This window comes from Blennius ocellaris (genome assembly GCF_963422515.1).
Source record: "Blennius ocellaris genome assembly, chromosome: 13".
In the NCBI taxonomy this organism is placed as follows: domain Eukaryota; kingdom Metazoa; phylum Chordata; class Actinopteri; order Blenniiformes; family Blenniidae; genus Blennius; species Blennius ocellaris.
In genome coordinates, this window is record NC_137662.1 from 22,881,438 (window position 1) to 22,900,662 (window position 19,225).

Genomic DNA, 19,225 nt, shown 5'->3' on the forward strand with positions numbered 1-19,225 from the left:
AAGTCCAGGCTGGGCTCGCTGTCAGCCGCTCCGCGCCAAGTCCCGCGAGAACTCGGAGCAGAACGAGAACTCGGCTTGGACAAAATAATGAACACCAAAATACTGACTGAAGCGCGCTTTTTATTAACTTCACGAGCGTGTTTTTTTCACTTGTACATATTGGTAGTTGTGAGGTTTTTCGCGCTTGTTCCTAAAATTGATAACTTTTACGCCATAAATTGTAAAACAATACGTTATCGCGTTACAGGCAAGAGGCGGGGCTAAAGACCCGATCCTGCTCGTGATTGGCTCTGGGTTTGAGGGACAAGACGACGCGAAGGTAAAATATATCCAAATGCACAAAATCATCCATATTAAACTTAAGGTTGATATGTTTGAGTGTTAAGAGTGTAAGTAACTAAAACTGACATTATTTCAGTTTGCAATGAGTCAGTAAACAGTCTGTAAATTGGTAGAGAATTAATAATTAGCGCTTTACTAAAATACTCAGAATAATAATGAAACACAGAGACGGGAGGAGACACAGAAGATGACCTGACCATTTGCATGATAAACCCTGTAAATCTCAATTAAAAACATATTTTAAAAAGAGCAAAGGAATTGAGCTTCACATCCAACCATCCATCCATTTTCTTCACCGCTTTATCCTGTTCAGAGGTTTGAGTTTGGCTTTTGGAAACATTACAGTGTCATGACCACCAGTCACCACTGGGTGTCACTCTATCCCCAGAAACATAATCTGAAGGCTCCAACCACCATGGTAGTACAAATACAGTTTAAAGAACTACACTGAGCACATTAGACCTCTGTTGATGTGAGCTGTGATTCCTCCCCTTGGACTCTGAAGCAGACAGAAAAAAAAACAAAAAACAGGTGAAGCAGAAGCGATAAGATCAGCTTGACAGCACCAGGGGCACACGATTCCACTCAGTGCTGCTCTCATGTCTTCTATTCTCCTTTTTCATCTCTTGCCATGTTTATTGTCATACCCAGACATACAAAACACCCTGTATCTTTTTTTTAGGCTTGTATACTGAAAAAAAAATGCTCCTTCCAAAACTTGCACAAGTTTTATGAGCACAGTGCAAAAGCTCAGTTCTTAAGTGTTCTCCTCCAATTTCCCCAAAAAACATGAATCTGGTCATCTCACTGAGAGAAAAGCAGGAGATCAACGTCACCACAGCTGTCAAAGTCTTTAGCATGTTTATACAATCATCTTTGGTTTTCATGCGTGAACGTTGCAGTTTTACAAGAAACTGGGAACTTCTTCTAGTGAATCTCACACCATTGACAAAACATTTTACACATTTTATCCCACTCTTTAGCTGCATTAAGATATAAAGTAAATCTTTGTGATAATGTAAGGCAATTAATTTGTGAATGTGTGTTTTGTTGTTGTTTTTTTTGCCCAGCGGTCTCAGTTTTTGGTGTCTGGCTGTGGAGGAGGGCCGACACTGTTTTCCCACTGAGCACACGTGACGTGAAAGTTAATGCAGAGTGTGTTTTTGTTCCTTTCGGGGAGTTGTGGGGGGAGGAAAGCATCCTCAGCTCGGAAATACAAGGAAGTGGAGCAGCTCTGTCTGCAGAGTAACGGCTACTGCCTGGGAAGGACAAAGATTCTAAAAAAAAAAGAAAGAGAGAGAGAATCGGAAACTGGAAAAACTGAGTGCTTCACACTGGGACTTTTTAGGAAGCTGGCACAGTGGAGCAGTGGCGTGAGCCGTCGCCTCACGGTGCAGATAGCTTGGTTTGTTTCTCAGCTTTCAGTTGGCATGGCCTTCCTGACCCCATGTAGGTGGTTCTTCCCTCAATGTATGCAAATGCAAGCTTGAAGTGTGTGTGTGTGTGTGTGTGTGTGTGTGTGTGTGTGTGTGTGTGTGTGTGTGTGTGTGTGTGTGTGTGTGTGTGTAGAGAGAGAAAGAGAAAGTATATTTTCTTACTGAGGAAAAAAAAAAAAGCTTGAATTATTTCTGAAAAAAGTCAATTTGAAGATTCATGTTGGAATCATGAGAAATGAATCGGATTTAGAATTTTTTTTTAAAAGTCACGATCAAAGCAATTTGTTTTCAATTCTGAATCCTGAATTTAATCCGATTTAGATAGAACTCTTCAAAATAAATTAGTTCAGATTCTAGTTGTAATCCTGATTTAAAAATAAAATTATTTTAGTCTGAATTCTACGGAAGCGTATTGCATTCACATGAAAAAATTCAAATTGACTCTGTTTTTCTGTATTAATGACATATTCATCTCAGAATTATGAGATTAAAAAAATATTTTTTAAATGGCTGTTTTTGAATTTATGAGATAATATTTTCTGAAAAAAATAAAAGAATTGGCTCTTTTGCAGTACGTCTCCGTAGAATTCCGAGACAAAAAAAAAACGTTTTTTTTTATGGCGTTCGTCTTATTTTGTAGAGCTATATCCGGTCGCAGGAGGGGAGACGTTTTTAGTTCTGGAGTTTTATTGTGAAACTCATCGTAGCTTCCGGGGGCTCAGTTTACACAAAGACACAAACGGCCGGATCGGATCCGCAGCGACCATGGACTGGACTTTGTTTCCGCAGCGGAACTTGTAGTTCTGGAAGTTTGTGAAGAAGATCCAGAGAGTTTTGCCGATGCGATGGAGTCACTTTGCCCCAGAACCGGGTCCCGGCTCCCGACTGGACCTTCCCTCCGCCCGGCTGGAGGACGCGGCTCCCCGCACTAGACCAGGTGAGATCCTCCCTCCTCAAGTCGCTCCAAAGTCTCACACACACTCTGGCAAAACACAAACAAAACACACGGATTTCAATCTGCGGCACCTCCAAATATACAAAAAAAAACTCACGCGGGATTAAATAATCCACCACAACAAAGCAACAGATTCCACTTTTAATACCCTGATTTCACAACAAACTGCTTGTAAAGTTATTTGTTTTTTTACTGTCCAACACTTCCAGTTGTAAAGTTACCAAACGTCAACTCACAGGTGATAAATGTGTTGTAAACTACTTATTCCGCAGGAAATTCATATTCGATGTATTGATCCAGGTTTTTTTGACGTCCAATCCGATCCCGATAGCCAAATTTGAATATCCGCCGATACCGATATTATTCCGATACCACAGCTGTGTTTGCTTTAGATAGATAGATAGATAGATAGATAGATAGATAGATAGATAGATAGATAGATAGATAGATAGATAGATAGATAGATAGATAGATAGATAATTACTTTATTCATCCCCGAAGGGAAATTGTTTTGCTGCAGCAATCTGGTACATAGGAATATTATAAAATACAATAGAATAGAAATAAAAGTAAAAAATAAAAATATTAAAATATCTGGGTAAAAGACAAAGTAAAACACAGAATGGAACATGGGCACTTAGAAATAAGCACGAGATAAAAGCAAGATAAATAAATAGTAAGTAAGGTGCAGTGGCAGAGCCATTAGAAGTAGGAATTATATAATAATAATAATAATAATAACAATAATACAGATAATAACAATGTGCAATAGTGTATAATACTTGTGTATAGTACTACTAATAATGGTAGCAATAATAGCAATAAAATAACAAATAATAACAATAACAATATATATATATATGGAGTTCATATCAGTGATAATAATAATAATAATAATACCAATAGTAATAGTATACTTTTAAAAATGTATCTGAAATTTGTCTTAAATCAATAGGCAAAATTTGATTAAGTAAAAATGCATTCAACCATAAAAATGTATTTTAAAAAAACATACACAACAACTGTAACAGTTTTAAATGAAAAAAAAAATGCTTGTAGCCTAGCATGCTAACTACATTGTTACATTGCACTACGTAGCTAGCATGCTTGTAGTCTAACATGCTAGCTACATTGTTTTCAGAATTTCTGCCGCCACCGTGGAAACGAGATATCGTTTTTAAACCTTCTCTGAATTTGTTAAATTTTCACTCGGGGATTAATAAAGTGTCTGTCTGTAGTGAAGGGGGCGCCGTTGAGCTGGTTGCGGGTGGAGAGTGGACTTTTCGAGTCTGCGCGGACCTGACTGCGTCGGATCAGTACGTCGGCAAATTGCTGGATATTGACGCTGGGGTCGCGGAGCGACTCGGCGGTGTTTTTGTCCTCCGATAACTCTGAGCGTTTCCAGGTCACAGACTCAAAAGTTCACTGCCAGACGCCGCGGGGCTGCCCGCCGACGCCAGATTTCCAAACAAAGGGTTGTCCGTTTTCTCCGGAGTCTCCGAGAAGCATGAAAACAAACATTCCTGGTGCGGGCCGAGAGCCTGGACTTCCAGTCTGAAATCTGCTAATGTGCTTAGCGCCGGGGTGTCGGTACCCAAGCAGACCTCTAACCTGAATCACAGGTCAGGAATTCACAGGGGGAAACCGCTTTTTGGCGCCACGGCAGGAGGCCCAGTGTGTCTCCTCGTGGATAAGAACTCATGAACTGCCTCAGGTTTAGTGACATGAACCACGTGTATAATGTGAACGTATGAGTAGATATTAAAACGTCTCTGTATTGCGGTAAAAAGGTTTTACCTAGTTTCTTGAAGTCTGTTGTGACGTCTTGCCACACGTAAGGTATTAGTCAGTCGTTGCCTGAATGTGGATTAACTCTGGGTTTTTTTTTTCTGTCAGCGATTACTTAGTATTTTGGGTTATTTTTCTACAGACTGTTCACCAGAAATACTGTCATGTGTCGTACAGTCATTCGGCCGAATCAGCGATTTTGCAATGGCAGATATTCGGGGACAGTTCAGTCGTTCTCTCTTTGGTTTGAGGAAATGAGATGTCGCCACAAGGTTGGACACTCTTTCATTCGCCGTCGGGCTTTAGTCTTTTCTTCTGAAACGAAAGAGTTTAACACGGAATCGGACCAAATCTATTCAAGCTATCATGAAGAAAGAGAAAAAAAAATCGAGGGGAATATCATTTTCCTCAATTCTGATGGTAAATACCTAATTACATTACTAATTTGTGATTTTATCATGTTTTTAGGAGCAAACATGAGGTTATTGGTGATTTATTACAGTTTCAAATAAGGATGAGCCTTTCTGAACGGTCTAAAACGTCTCTAACATTTTTAAGAAGATCACAGAGGACAGGAATCCAAAGCATGGCGTGACATTTGCGAAGCATTTAAAAGATCTCCCTTCGTCGTTTGTGTTAAAAGTTTCAGTCTGTCAGAATTCTCACCGTACAAACCCCCCCCCCCCCCCACTTCTTCTGAAATGCCTCCACCCTCATGTAACTTTTCTAAAGCGCCTCAGGACGGAGAAGTTCCCAGTAAAGAGTGACGCCGTTTCCTTGAAAAACAGGTTGTCGGAAGTAGATTATCACAACAGTGGCCATCACAAGATGTTAAGGACATTTTTTTAGTGAAACTCAAAAAGGTTTTCAAGTCAAAATACTGAACTTTCATTTGGCTGTTTACGTCATAATGGTGTCGCAGGTCTGTGCAAAAACGCCACTTTTTGAAAATGACTTTCAGTGTGCGGAATTGTCGAAACTCTATATGGTAAGATTGTGGACACGGCTTGGTAAAAAAACGATAGATGACTTTAATTCTGGTTTGAGGGGGGGGGGGGGGGGGGGTCCATTTTGGCTTGGAGCCACTTTTTGAAAACGGTCGCCAACGTGGGAGTTTTTGAAACGGCTCTAAAAACAATCCAACTTGGTCGTCTGTCCCGTTGTTAATGTTTATAGCGTATTATTCTCTGCTGCATGCGTGTGGTTTCTTTACAAAAAAAAAACCAACCAACAGCACCCACTAGTGGCCCAACAGAAAACACACACTGACTGCACTCTTAACCATTTAGCAGAATGAAAGATGGCTCCGCCCCTCTGAGCTAAGCCAATCAGGTCGTCGGGACGGCACAGCCTGATTTACATAGTTGATTGAGAACAGTCACAACAGATGGTCTGTATGTTATTATAGTTTTATATATATATATATGTAAACAGCTGGCTGTTTGGCTGTTTACTATATGTAAACAGCCATATATATATATATATATATATATATATACATGTGGTCTCGTGTGTGTGGAGGGTTTTCAGGGGCCTCTGGCCTGTAAAGAGGCGAGACACACCCTGCCAATGTAGAAGCGAGCATTTGACACACTTTTTTTTTTTCCAGAGGTTTAACATAATCATTTTATTGTGGAATTGAGCCACACGGCCGTTACACCGCCGCCGCCAATTCAGCCGCTGCCCACAAGGAAACCCCCCATCAGAGGAAAAGCGGCGGCAGGAATGGCGGCGGACGGAGTCAGGAGGTTCATTTGGAGACTTTGTTCCACAGTTACCAGCCTGCTGGGCCACTTGTTCAGTGCTCGCTGGTAAACCCACCACAGGTTTATTTATTTATTTTTTCAGGGAAAGTTCCTGTATTTGCGAGTAAAGTTGTCCTTTTAGGTTTTCCATGTCAACTCGGCAGATTTCAGGAAAACAAAAGCCCTCCCGACTGACTTGTGGATCGGCCTCCATATTGGATTTGGACAATTTCAGTTTTGCCAAAGAGTAGAGTGCGGCACTCGCTCTTTGCCGTCTTTATCATAAAGACGACTGATACGTGTGTGTGTGTGTGTGTGTGTGCGTGTGTGTGTGTGTGTGTGTGACATTCTGACAGTTTCCACGTATGGTCGGCGTGATATCGAGGGCGGCTTCGCCTCCGCCTGTGTGGCGAGTGACTTCCTGACGCGGCGGGTTCAAGGTCTCAAACCGTCTCTGTGGGAAAGGTCGTAAACTCCGAGGATGATGGGAAAACCATGAGAGAAACCACGGATTCCTCCGCAAAAAAAACCCAAAACTTATTATCACTGTTGAAAGAGTCGGAAGGAGAGAAACTGTCAGTGGCGTTTGACTTCTGGGAGGATTGATGAACAAAAGTCAGAGTGTTGGGTTGGGAGGCGAGGTTGTTCACACAACGTCTCCAGGTAATTATTACCAACCGCAAGATTGAGTCGATTAAACGTTTGAGCTGAGCTGCTTAATGTGTCCGGCAGGTTCCGACACGTCGCCGTGACTCCAGGCGGCGCCGGGCGTTCAGGTGGAACCACCGTGTTTACTTCAAAGCGCACGACTCCTTTATTTCGCCTTATTTTAAACGCGCACAGACGTCACCGACAGTAAGAGAGGCTGGGCGTTATTTGACAAGCTGCCTCAGCAATAGATTGAGCGCTGGCATTTATCATTAAGCAGATTTATTACCGGATGGCATTCTTTTAAAATATATATATATTTATATAAGCACTAATAAGAATACCCTTCGTATTGATTACAGGCTAATTGATGCATGTGGAGAGTGAAGGCTGCCCTGTATGGTTAACCATATATATATAATACCAATGTTTCCAACTGCATTTACACTAGTATGGCCTGTGTGCCATGATGTCAGCGGTTATAATGTGATGGCATAGAGGTGTATTGTCATAACACTCATTTCCAGCAAACCTCTGATGAAATAAAAAAAAGTGCCCATCTGAAAATAGCAGGGTACATTTTAGTCCTCTGTGGTCTGATTGGACTTGCTAATAAGCCGCATGTTTGACAGACTATTTCTAGAAAATACATTGGGTTTTTTTTTTGCTTTTTAAAAAAAAATGAAAACTGCTTGAGAAGTGCGACTGAAATGCAGCTTCATCAGCCCCTCTAACACACAGTTTGCGTCTCTGGACAACCGGCAGTCCCAATGTTTGGTTTTCGCAGACCGACGACCACAGGAGCCTTCCTGTTTACCGGGTCTGGCCTGCGAAGCTCTCGCAAGGTTGCGTCGACACAAGAAAACACACTCGCACTTCTTGCTTCCAACCACAACAAACCCCCCCCCCCCTCTTCCTCCTCCCCACTTCCCTCCCCAAAGCCCAGTCTGCTGCTGTGTTTTGACAGGAGGGGTAAAAAAAGGGGGACGAAAACAGCCGGTGGCTTTTGCTGCTTTCCAGGACAGAGACATGTTTTCTGTTGGTCTGTCCATTTTAGTTTGTTGCCTTTTTTTTTTTTAACCACTTCTCATGTTCGGATTGTCTTGAAATTCATTTTTGGACACAACCTACCGCCTCAACATCAACTACTGAACCAAACTGTTGATAATTACCTATGTTGGGATTTCTTTTTCCAGCCAAACTACTGAATCGTCTTTTATTTTTCCCGTCACATCAACAATTGAACATCTGAAGCACTTTAATTTGTACCTACTTATAGTTGTTAATCCTGTCAGGTCTGACTTGGGTCTCGTGAAAACTCTGTTTTTAGTTGTTTTTTTTCCAGCAAACATTCATGCTTACGAGGCAACATCCTGAAAACTATGTTCGTTTACACATCACAGGCAGAAATGCTCTCTGATGTACTTTTCCCGTTTTGCCACTAGTGGGTGCTGTTGTTTGTTTTTTCTGTAACGAAGCCACACACAAGACACTCTGGAGGAGCCGGTGTTGTGACTGTCAGTTGCTATGGAAGCACAGAACCAGCTGTGGTGTGGAGATTCTCTGTCCTGAGTGTTTTAGGGCCTGTTCGCACGTCTACATGTGACCGTGTCGTTTTTTGACGATCATCCACACGGCGCAGCGATTTAGAACCTTAAAAACAGGGGGGTTTTTTTGTTTGTTTTTTTTTGATAACGGGTACCAGAGTGGGGACATTTTAAAACGGCGCCTCGGATTTTCGAGACGCACATTTAGCTAAAAAAAAAAGATGTCGTCGCGCCACCATTGGACCGCGACTTGACAACAAAAGCGATGGTGGACGACGTTCCTCCAGGTCGAGCTGTTGACGCGATGGATGATCAGGCCAGATGGTAGATTTGTCGATTTCTCAGTTTTAACCTGCGCCGTGACTCTTTGGCAGTGTTTTGGCACCACCTACAGGCCTGGTTTATGTACTACATCGTTCTAGTAGTTGTCATGGTGTCATGTGTGGGCGGGAAACGACAGGGAGAAAAAAATAAAATGTTGTTTTGGCTCTTGTGGACAGGCCCTCAGAGGGAGACTCCTTTTCTAAATGTACTGGGATCGATACCTCAAGCTAATTTATGTGTTTGGGAATTTTCTTGTAAACCTTCATCATATTAAATACCTCTAATTTTCACGTAAAAGCTGTTATCTGACCCTCTTTACATCTGGTGGGTGACATGCAGCAGTCATCGCTAGATTCCCCAAATCGGGGTGTTGTATTAAAACCGATCCCTGCGCTAACTTGTTTGGTTTCTCTTCAAAACGCTCTCACATCCACGGCCAGGAGATTTCACAACAGGCTTGCAGCCGATGGGCTTGTGGGTCAGTCGGAGACGGCTGCTGCCGGTGGTGCCGGTGGTGGTGGTGGTATTTTCCTCGAGCTCACGTGTTCCTTAAAAGCGAGCTCTGGGATGTGTTCGCATACCTCGACACAGCTGGCCGGGATCAGCTGCTGTAACTGAAACCAGCACAACATCTGGGTCAGGCCTGAGTGTGAGCACATGCGCCGTGTTGCTGCTTGAACTGCTTTTTTTTTTTTTTTTTTTTTTTAAGAACCACAGTGAGTCAGAATTGCTGGTCTTTGTCAGTCGTGATTACTAGTAGAACAGAGTACGGGGGGTGGGGGGGTCACAGATTGATACTTTATGATTCTATAAAGTCTTAAAGACATAAAAAAAAAAAAAAAAGGTTTAGACATGTACAATGTAAAGAAAGCATCCCAATAAACATATTTTGTGTGTGCTTTCAAGACAGAGGGATCTGCGTCAACAGCAGACAAGTTTTCCAAAGTTTCTCGGCGCTGAGCTCGACAGACACTAACATGTCCGACGGTCCTTTGGCAGAGAATTCACCGTACTGAGACGAACCGAGCAGAACTGAGAGACGCCATGTCTGCAAGCAGCAGCAAGCAGGAGAGGAAGGGCAGCTTCTTTAAGGTGGGTAGTGAGGAGGAGGAGGAGGAGGAGGAGGAGGAGGAGGAGGATTTCACAACTCAATGAAACCCTTTAAAAAAAGTAGTGTATCTTCTTTTCTCGTCACCAATGATAAGAACATGGCTAAACTGGCTCCTTTGGAAAGTAGCGGTTCTGTTGTTTCTAATAACCTCCCATGTTTCGTTGCGTGTTGTTTAACGTGCAGCCATCAGTGTTGTGACGCCGTAGAAATGGACTCATAATGACAGGATGATTTTATTTCAGGACTGCGTCACTCTCTGTGGCGAATGTCGACATTTATAAGGTCACGAACCGTTCAACTTGCGTTCAAACGGAGTCAGATGAGGTCCGGATCTGTGGTTTCCTCTCAAACAGCTGAGCCGATTCTTTCCTCAAGCTGCTGCCGCTGCAGAAAAGCGAGGCAGCGAGACGGACCGAAGAAGGAAACGAAACGGGTGACGTCGGCGTCACGCTGGAAAAGACGCCACTTCCAATCCCAGGACGTTTCTGCTCAAACGCTCGTCTGACGGGAGTTGACCGGGTTTTGAGAGAAGATGAGACCGAAAACGAGTTTATCCTTAAACGTTACCGTTTTTTGTTATTTTTTTTATCATATGAATCATGAGAGTCATCCTTTCACATCAGAGTTGAGTCACATTGATGCTTAAAAACTTTTTTTGGGGAGCTTTTTTTTTTAAAAAGACAAAACTATTAGAAGGATTAAAAAAAAAATGAGTCTTGAGGTCTAGTTTAAGTTTGACTTGCAGCAAGACTGAAAAACAAGTCTCGAAATCAGTATTTGCGTTTCAAATTTAGTCTGGGGTGGCCATGTTGGAGATTTCTATATATCTGCATGTTCACACAGTTTTTTTTCTTTTTGAAGGAATTCTTATTTTACAATATTAAACTTAGTATAATCTTATTCCTGTTCCTTTCTCTGGTCCCACGTGAGCTGTGCTGCTCAACACTGCCCCCACAGGTCATCAGTGAACTTCATCAGCAGAAGGCAACAAATGAAGTGGAACAACTGATTCCAAAAAAGATGACAAAAGCAGCGTTTTCTCAATAATTCAGTGACACGTTGGGCTATCAAAAATATATTGTGTGTGTGTGTGTGTGTGCAGCTGATCGACTCGTTTGCCTGGGAAATCGGCACTCTGAAGAAGGAGATGGGGAAGAAGTCGGAGTCTGCAGATTCGAAGCCGAAGACGGACGGGGGTCTCCTGGGGTGAGCTCACACTGTGTGTCCGTGAGTTCCTAAGGGAGTTGCACCAACTGGGGAGTGGGAAAGTTACCAGCTGGGAAGGTCCCGTTTCCCTTTTACCGTCAGAGGAGCGACATGGCCGGAGCCATATGAGTCCGACCAGTCGTCACATGAATCGACTCGAGAGGAGAAGGAAGTGAAGATCAGGACCTACGATTTATCCACACATTACATTTCTGCACATTTCTCATATTTTTTAGGCTATAAGTCGTACCTGGCCCTTTGAGGATGAATATATGAATAAAGTGACAGTAGTTCTTCAGTGCAGTCGTTTAAATAATTGATAAATGCAACAAAAACTACAGTTTTGGGGAACTATACGTCATTTTGAAGATATTTTATATTAAGGACTGAAGGTACCGGATGTTTCAGACTATAAGTTGTACCTGATGAACTTAAATAACTAAAATAGCTTTATTTGGTAAAACTGATTAAAAAAACCCAGCTAAAACTGCTTAAAAACACAAACAATGGAGGTTTTTCCATTCTTGTGGTACCGGATGGTATCTTATCAGTATATTTTGATATACAAGTCATGTTTTCTTATAACTTGTACTCCAGAATATTCTGTATTTTGGTATTTAACTACGTCCGCCAAGGACGTAATAAATAATTAGTGGTTGTTGTTTTTTGGTCTGTATGTCTGTTGGCAAGATTAATTCAAGACTACTGCACAAATTTTGTCGAAATTTTCCCCACAGAACGATATTAGGCCGCGGGAGAGTCCATAAAATTTTGGAGGCGATCCGGATCTGGATTCTTGATCAGAATTTCATTTTATAGGCTTTTAAGTGAACTGCATGACAGATTGTCACCAAAGTGTGTGTGTGTGCGTGCGTGTGTGCGTGCGTGGGTGTGTGTGTGTGTGTGTGTGTGTGTGTGTGTGTGTGTGTGTGTGTGTGTGTGTGTGTGTGTGTGTGTGCACACTCATGCAGTTCTCTGTGGCTGCCCACAGAGGGCGACCTTGGCGCTGGGTGTGAGGCAGCAGCAGGTCGTCCTCTGGTCTGAACAGCAGCATGAGTTTATAACAACCATGTTAGTTTGATTCCTCTTACTAAGATGATTTATGGAGAATATCTGGAGGAGAAAGACTTGTGCATGTGAAGTACTTCACAGTTCATCTGGACCCACTCAGGTTATTTCTAGTTTCTCGTACCGTTTGCTTGCTCGTGTGAGAAACGGTTCACTAAGAGTCCTTCGTTAAAGCTGCGATTAAAACCCCGGTTTTTAAAATCCTCACAGCGGGAGAACGTAAACCTGACGGTCGTCTTTTGTTCCCAGGCTGAGCGAGGAGGTGGGCGGGCTCTTCCTGCAGGCCTCGCCGTGCGCCGCCATGGGGGCGGGGCTTCCCGGGGTACGAGACTCGGGCTACGACTCGCTCCACCGCCGGCTCAGCGTCCTGGACCGGCTGCAGCACACGCACGCCGTGTGGCTGCAGCTGGGCCTCCGCCGTCAGGACGCCACGCGGATCCTCCAGAGCCAGCCGGCCGGGGTGAGCAGCCCACCGGTCAGCCCACCGGGTTCGGGTTTCAACCTCCAGTTTACCTTCAGCCCAGATCTGCTGATCCTCTCTGACGTTTATTGCTTTATTATTATACTTTGTGACATAAACGTCTCCCCCGAGTCATTTATAAGTCATTTATACTGGACTTCCTCTTGTTTTTCCACATTAACCAACTTAAATCAATTCAACAGATTGTTTTTGTTAATGGCGTCGCTGTAACTCGTCTTGCGCTGAACAGATGCTTTGACTTGTGAATAATGATAAAGTCTCCGTATTTCGGCTGTTCCAGTGAAAACTGTTGCACACGGCTTTGCACAAAAGCTTATTTTAATCATTTAGATTGTGTAACACTAACAATTGTACTGAAAAAAAATTTGGTTTTCACTCTTCATTTATTTTGTTTTTTGTCCTGATTTAAATAAGATAAATTATTATTAACTGGTTCTCCTTGTGGCTTTTCCTCAGAACTAAAAAAAAAAAAAAGATACTATTTGAAGTGCAGAGTGCCTGTGATGACGGAACAAAGTGAAGTTTTGGTTTTGTTGTTTCCTGGTTTGGTCCTGCAGTCGTTCCTGGTGAGGAAGTCCAGCAGTCTGCAGAGGAAAGTCATCTCGCTGCGCATGGACAAAGACTCGGCCGTGCCCGTCAAAGACTTCCCCGTCCGAGAGAGCCAGTACAGTAAGCGTCAAAAACCTTTCCCTCTGTTCTTTGACCAAACTCTGACTCTATTAGGGAAAAGCAAAGCTCCCCGAACCTTACATCACCTCAGCAGCTCCTTCGTACCAACTCCCAGACTTTTCTGTTTCACAAATCTTTGGATTTGATGCAGAAATTCTTCAAAGATGCGAGTTGCTCTGTTTGAATGAAATTACTGGAACAGTTTTGACATTTCCAGAACGTCCTGAAGTCTTTAGATTCTGTTGTTCCCGTCAAGGCTTCTTCTTCTAATTTGACCGACTCCTTTCTCGTTAAAAAAAAAAAAACTTTGCTTTGTTCTATTTTTACCTCTGTAAAAGCAGGATTTCCCCTGAGCACACACACCTTTACCTGTGTGCTGAGATCGGCCTCTGTCAGACACTGACTAGAATTTCCAAAGAAGAGCGAGAGCGAGAGGCTGTGACGTGGGAATCTGTGCCTGCGGCACACTTCCTCGTCTTTTGTCTCTTTACGTTCAGGGACAAGTTGAAGAAAGCCGCACACACCGAAGTTTCAAAAGACTTTGTGTTTACTTTGTGTAGAGAAAAGAAATCAACACAATAGCACATTTCATTCAGTGACAGTCACAGCAGCTGCTCAAGGATTTTGCCTCCGGGGTCAGACTTCTGATTGTTCGGACTCATTATCAAGGGCAGGTCTCCTGAAACCTTTCCGTTTTTAAGATGGTATGTCTCACTTGTGTCTCAAAACAAAGAAGGCTAATCGTGGGTTGAAAGCGCGATGGCCAGAGCTCAGGAACACCCTGACAGAAGGTTCTGGAAACGCAGGATTATCTACAGTTACATCTGGACGTGGACAATAAATGTTCTCCTACACGGTGTTGACAATAATCACATTTTAAACTTGCATTTATTTGGAATGGATTAGCTAAAACAACCACAAATAGTGCAAAATAAAAAAAATAAAAAAATTGCAATATGGCAACAGGTTCACTGTTGTTTCACAGTCGATGGTTTGCATCCTTTGTTGACGTGCAGAAGATTAGATTAGATCAGACTTTACTAATCCCACATCCCATATGTGTGCATCAAAGAATATGAATTTCTGCTGGTTATGGCTCTGGCAAAGAAAGTGTTTCATGGTCTGTTTGTATGTAAAGTACAATATCAGTTAAAAAAATAAAAATAAAAAATCCAAGCAAGCAAGAAAAACGAGTCGGGACGGAGTATCTGATGGAGGCCATGTGTGAGCTGCTTAATCGGTTTGTAGATACAAGAACTGCTTAAACAAGTAAAACCGGGGAACTCAAGTATCGCTTGTCCTCGTCTGATGGTACGGTGTAGAAAGGGACAGTTTTTTGGGGGTTTCCACTGATAAAAGTTGTCGATGGTACCAAAAGTACCGTACCGAATCGTTAGCATTTGTCATAACCCCTCCGTTGAAGTACCTAGCTTATCGTGTGGGTTCCATAACGAGGAGCTACAACAGTAGTAGTATGGTAGCAGCAATGCTTAAGAATCTCATGGGCCATATGGACACTCCCGTTGTTCACGCACTCTGTGTACACTGGTTGTTCTGTCAACTGGGTTTATTGAAAGGTCGGCGCGACGCTGCCCCCTGGTCTTCAGGTGAGGTGCAGACGCTCCTCTCAGTAACGGGAGAAGAGGGGATTCAGCGGAAGCTGGACGCTGTGGTTCACAACGAGAAGGTTTGCCAAGCAGTGTCGCAATAAATGTGCTCCACTCGGGTCGTTTGAACCGCGTTGTGGATGCCTCAGCACACTCTCATGGTTGCGTTGGGTTTCAGCGCTGTAATATTCCATGGAAACATGACAGTTGATATGAGTTTCGTCGTGTTTTTCTTAGCCCCCTCACGGTTTGCTCTTACCACACACTTCTAAACCACTGTCCTTATCCCCCAAGCAGGAGAAATCCTGGTTTTGTTTCCACATCTGCCTTTGTGGCGTTTCGCCTGTCGGTTAGCACATGTTGGTCACGCTCAGCGCCGACAGCGCGAGTGAAGAGCCCGAGACGAGATCAGACAAGTTGTCTCTCATTGTCTTTTTTGGTTTTATTTTCTACCAACGTTGTGGTAACCTGTCTTTTTGCTCTGACGTTCATTTCCTGATAAATTCAGTTCATCAGATAAACACAAGTTTGTTTCCAGGGAATGTGACAGTATTTTCCAGTACAGTGGGATTTCTGTGAATTGGAAGTAAAAGTGCTGCTTTTTGCAAACGTTCTTCTCTTTGCCAGTTAAATACACGTTAACAAATGTTTGAACACAATAAAAGACTCACTTCTATTTTTAAATGTGATCTGTTGTTCTGCCCCCCCCCACAGCCTTCTCCCTGGAGGGATCAGGCCTGAGCTTTGCTGACTTGTTCCGTCTCATGGCTTTCTGCTGCATCAGCCGGTGAGTCCCGAAAACTGCCAACAACCAATTCATGTGTGCACCTGGTGGTGAAACCTGGTGGTGAGACGAGGTACTGCGGGTATAAGATGAGGCTGATGTTACGTGTGGAACACGAAAACGTCCACCTGATTGAAGGTTTTGGTTGTTTTGTCTCTGCCTCCGGTCAAATTCTGTGAGAAAAAATAAATAAATAAAAGCAACGGTTGGACGGAACCGTGTGAAACTTATCAAAGAAACATGAGTTTGTGTTTGGCATTAAGGCTTTCTGAGGCTTTTTTTTTGGAGACGTCAAAGCATTCCTCCACTCCAGTTTTCTGCGAAATGTATGGAAGCAGCTCTTCTCCTGTAAGTCCCTTCATGACGTAGTCGTCACTTTCTAAACATAGACGCTTCCTTTATTTCTTGGTGTGGTCGGTGCTCCGGCCTTGTTTGGATGTCATGTCATGAGTGCTTTTAAATAGGCCAGATCTCATAATGGAGTTCAGGAAATTTCCTAAGAATTCTTCTCATGTTGACTGAAACTTGACCGAAACCCTGCAGCGGTCTTGTGAGGGAGGGCAATAGACGTGTGTTTCCCCCTCCAGCTGTGTGGCTGTTTTTTTTTTCACGACTCTGCAGTTCTGCCAGCACAGCGCAGTCCAAGCCAAGCCACACGAGGTTGCCAACGAGGTGACTCACAGTGCCGGGTAGAAGAGTGTCCGTCCCGCCCCTCCTCACTCGCTTTTTTTTTTTCTTTTTCTTTTTCTTTTTCCTTCCTTTTTTTCCAGGGACGTGTTGCCTTTTACTCTGAAGCTCCCAGAGGCCGTGGCTTCAGCCAGGACCTTCGCCGACCTGGAGCAGATCGCGAAGCTCGGAGCAGGTTGGTTCTCCGACGGGCAAAAAGCCTGTTGCTTTTCGTGTTTGAGTGCGCCTTCTTCGGGATTTAAACTCAGAAAACAATCCTCAACTCAGCAAAAAAAACATTTAGATACAAATGATAAAGGAATGACAAAGAAGAGCTCGGAGCTTCCTTACAGTTCGGCTTCCAGGTGCAAATAGAACCAAAACCCGTTGTTTTGCCGTCTCCGTATTTTCATCAGATCTTAAGTCACCCATTGGTTCTTGTTTCCAGAGGACCAGACAAGCATGGACTCAATGAAAATAGTTAAATAGATTTGCAAATTCTCACCTCCAACAGAGAGCGTGCAGAAGGTCACCCTAATCCACGTAATGATCCCTTAATCCCGAGTTTTATATTTAATCTATGACTGAAGAAATATCTTATTTCTTAATTTATTAATGAAACTTGTGAGACAGTTTTTAGGGGTTGAAAGAAATAGATTTAACTTCAGGATATTGAGTGCAACTTCTAAATCGGAGCACTCGAGATATTACAGACTGTGTAATACAGTGTGGTGTCATCTGCATAAAGACGAGTGTGAGGTTCAGTTATAGCAGGAACAGCATAATTTACGTGAAGTTTAAATAGAACAGGACCAATGGACAAGCCTTGCGGGACGCCTGCAATCGTAGAACAATCCAATTAAAGCGTTCCCATTGCTACGCATTTAAAAAGATGATAATAATCAAGATCAACTGTATCGGACGCTGTAGAAAAGTCAACAATCCAAGTTTCTCAGTGTTATTTTAGAAGGAGCGTGACTCCAGTAATGGAGCGGTGCTGTAAAACCTGACGGGTGAGAATTTAAAATAGAAAGTGCTGAAAGGAATGATTCAAGTTGGTTATGTGTGAGAGATTATAGTTTGTTTTTTTTGTCAAGAGGCGAGCCTTCAATTACGAGAAGCAGCATTGTGAGAGGGAGAAAGAAGTCACAATGTTTACTGATCATCACGTTGTCCGGTTGTTCTTCTGTGGTCGTCTAAAGCCGTGTGCGAAGTGTTTGAAGCCTCGGTGAGGTTTGCTTCATTCATTCTCTCTGCGGTTGATCGTCGTCGGTCACTTGTTGCTTTCCACTGCACTGAGGGGTTGACGGTTTCCGCTCGTTCTCTCTGGAATGATTTAGTTGCTGCCCTCGTCCACCCCCGAGGCGTGAGGCTCGTTAAACCCATCTCGACTGCATTCCCTACTGCTTAAAGGGTTAACTAGTGCACTGGTGCAAAATGACTCACCTTGGGAGGACAAAAGCGCCTTTCAGGGCCCCGGCCAGTCCAACTCCAGCCGGCCGTCGCTGAAAGCAAAGTTTGTGCTCCTTCTGATAGTTTTGGGTTGTAGAAAGTCTGTTGTATTTTCCATTGGTTTATGAATGTCTGCAGTTATAAACTCTGCATCCTATCATTACGGCACCAGATAATCTCCACAATTACAAACCATTTCCGGGGCCAAAATGCAACGAGTGGAGGTGGACATCTTGAGGTTATCACTGATCTATAAGGATTAAAGTATTTAGAATGAGTCGCTGGGCCTCTGTGCTCTGTAAACTCACCTCGGGGCAAAACCATACAAATCACGGTGTGCTAGCTATGATTTAGGATATTGCAGCAATACTAACGGCGCGGGCCTATATTGAAACTTTTGGAATTCGTTTGTTAGAAACTCGTAATGCAAAAAGCTCCCTCGTGTACATATTCAACCTGCACAGTGAACTATGACTCCTCTTGTTTCAAATTGAATGTCTGTTTATCGTGACGAGCCAATCAGAGGCAGAGTCGGGCGCGACGTGACGGAGGGAATGAGCAAATACTGCAGATGGACTTTCACTGCGCCAGAGTGGTTGGACATGCTAGCGTTTGCTAAAGCGACTTTGATCAAGACACTGAACCCCCCCCCACACACACACACACACACAGACACACACAAACACACACATTACTGCCAGAGGCAATGGTCCCGCCTGGATTTCGGTTTCTTCAGTATTTCATTTCGTTTCCCCGCTCGTTGATGTGACTCGTCTACTGCTGCGGTGACTTCGCTCTGAGCTGTCCTGGGGACTCGAGTGTCCTCACAGCGTCCTCACAGTGTCCTCACAGCGTCCTCCTTCAGTGTGACTCACCACCATTCAGTGCTTTAACGTGGGCCCGCTCAGAACACACACACACACACTCATTCTCTGATCTCCCCCCCCCCCCCGGCTCCTCTTTGTTTTCCTCTCTCATTCATAAAAGCGCTCAGGTGGCACAGTAGTGGCTTTGTCTCTCTGGAGGTAATCGAGTGGCAGGGAGGAGACGGCAGCCATGACGTCCATACGAACCGGCGTGTGTGTGTGTGTGTTTATTGTCCACCCCGTGTATTCAGTGGACTGTGACGTCTGTCGCAGTGTCACGTTACTCATTTATCCGTGCACACCTGTTGATGATGCAAAGTCCGTTTGGCCGAGTTAAACTATGATAGGTTGTACAGGAAGCTGCTGATCTGTCTTTAGATTTGACTGAGATGATTAGACTGAAATAGTACGTGTTAAGGGATTACAGACGGGGGGGACGAGTGATCATATTTGGCAATTCGCCAATTTCTTCCCGTTACAATTCTACCAACAATATTTTACCAACCACTGGATGTGATCACATACATGTT

At 43.5% G+C, this 19,225-nt stretch overlaps 1 protein-coding gene across 2 annotated transcripts in view; it reads left to right on the top strand.

The window, feature by feature from the left end:
- Positions 1–2,406: 2,406 nt before the first annotated feature.
- The window catches only part of LOC308138399 (ras and Rab interactor 2-like), a 30,523-nt gene continuing 13,704 nt past the window's right edge, over positions 2,407–19,225 (top strand). The window contains exons 1-7 of one of the 2 annotated variants that reach the window (XM_080507487.1): positions 2,407–2,715; positions 9,785–9,877; positions 10,999–11,102; positions 12,420–12,630; positions 13,209–13,320; positions 15,642–15,714; positions 16,482–16,573. In XM_080507487.1, the coding sequence (XP_080363613.1) occupies positions 9,830–9,877; positions 10,999–11,102; positions 12,420–12,630; positions 13,209–13,320; positions 15,642–15,714; positions 16,482–16,573 (640 nt within the window). In that variant the 5' untranslated portion in view covers positions 2,407–2,715; positions 9,785–9,829. The remainder of the gene's footprint in view (positions 2,716–9,784; positions 9,878–10,998; positions 11,103–12,419; positions 12,631–13,208; positions 13,321–15,641; positions 15,715–16,481; positions 16,574–19,225) is intronic. The other variant, XM_080507488.1, reaches the window with a different exon arrangement.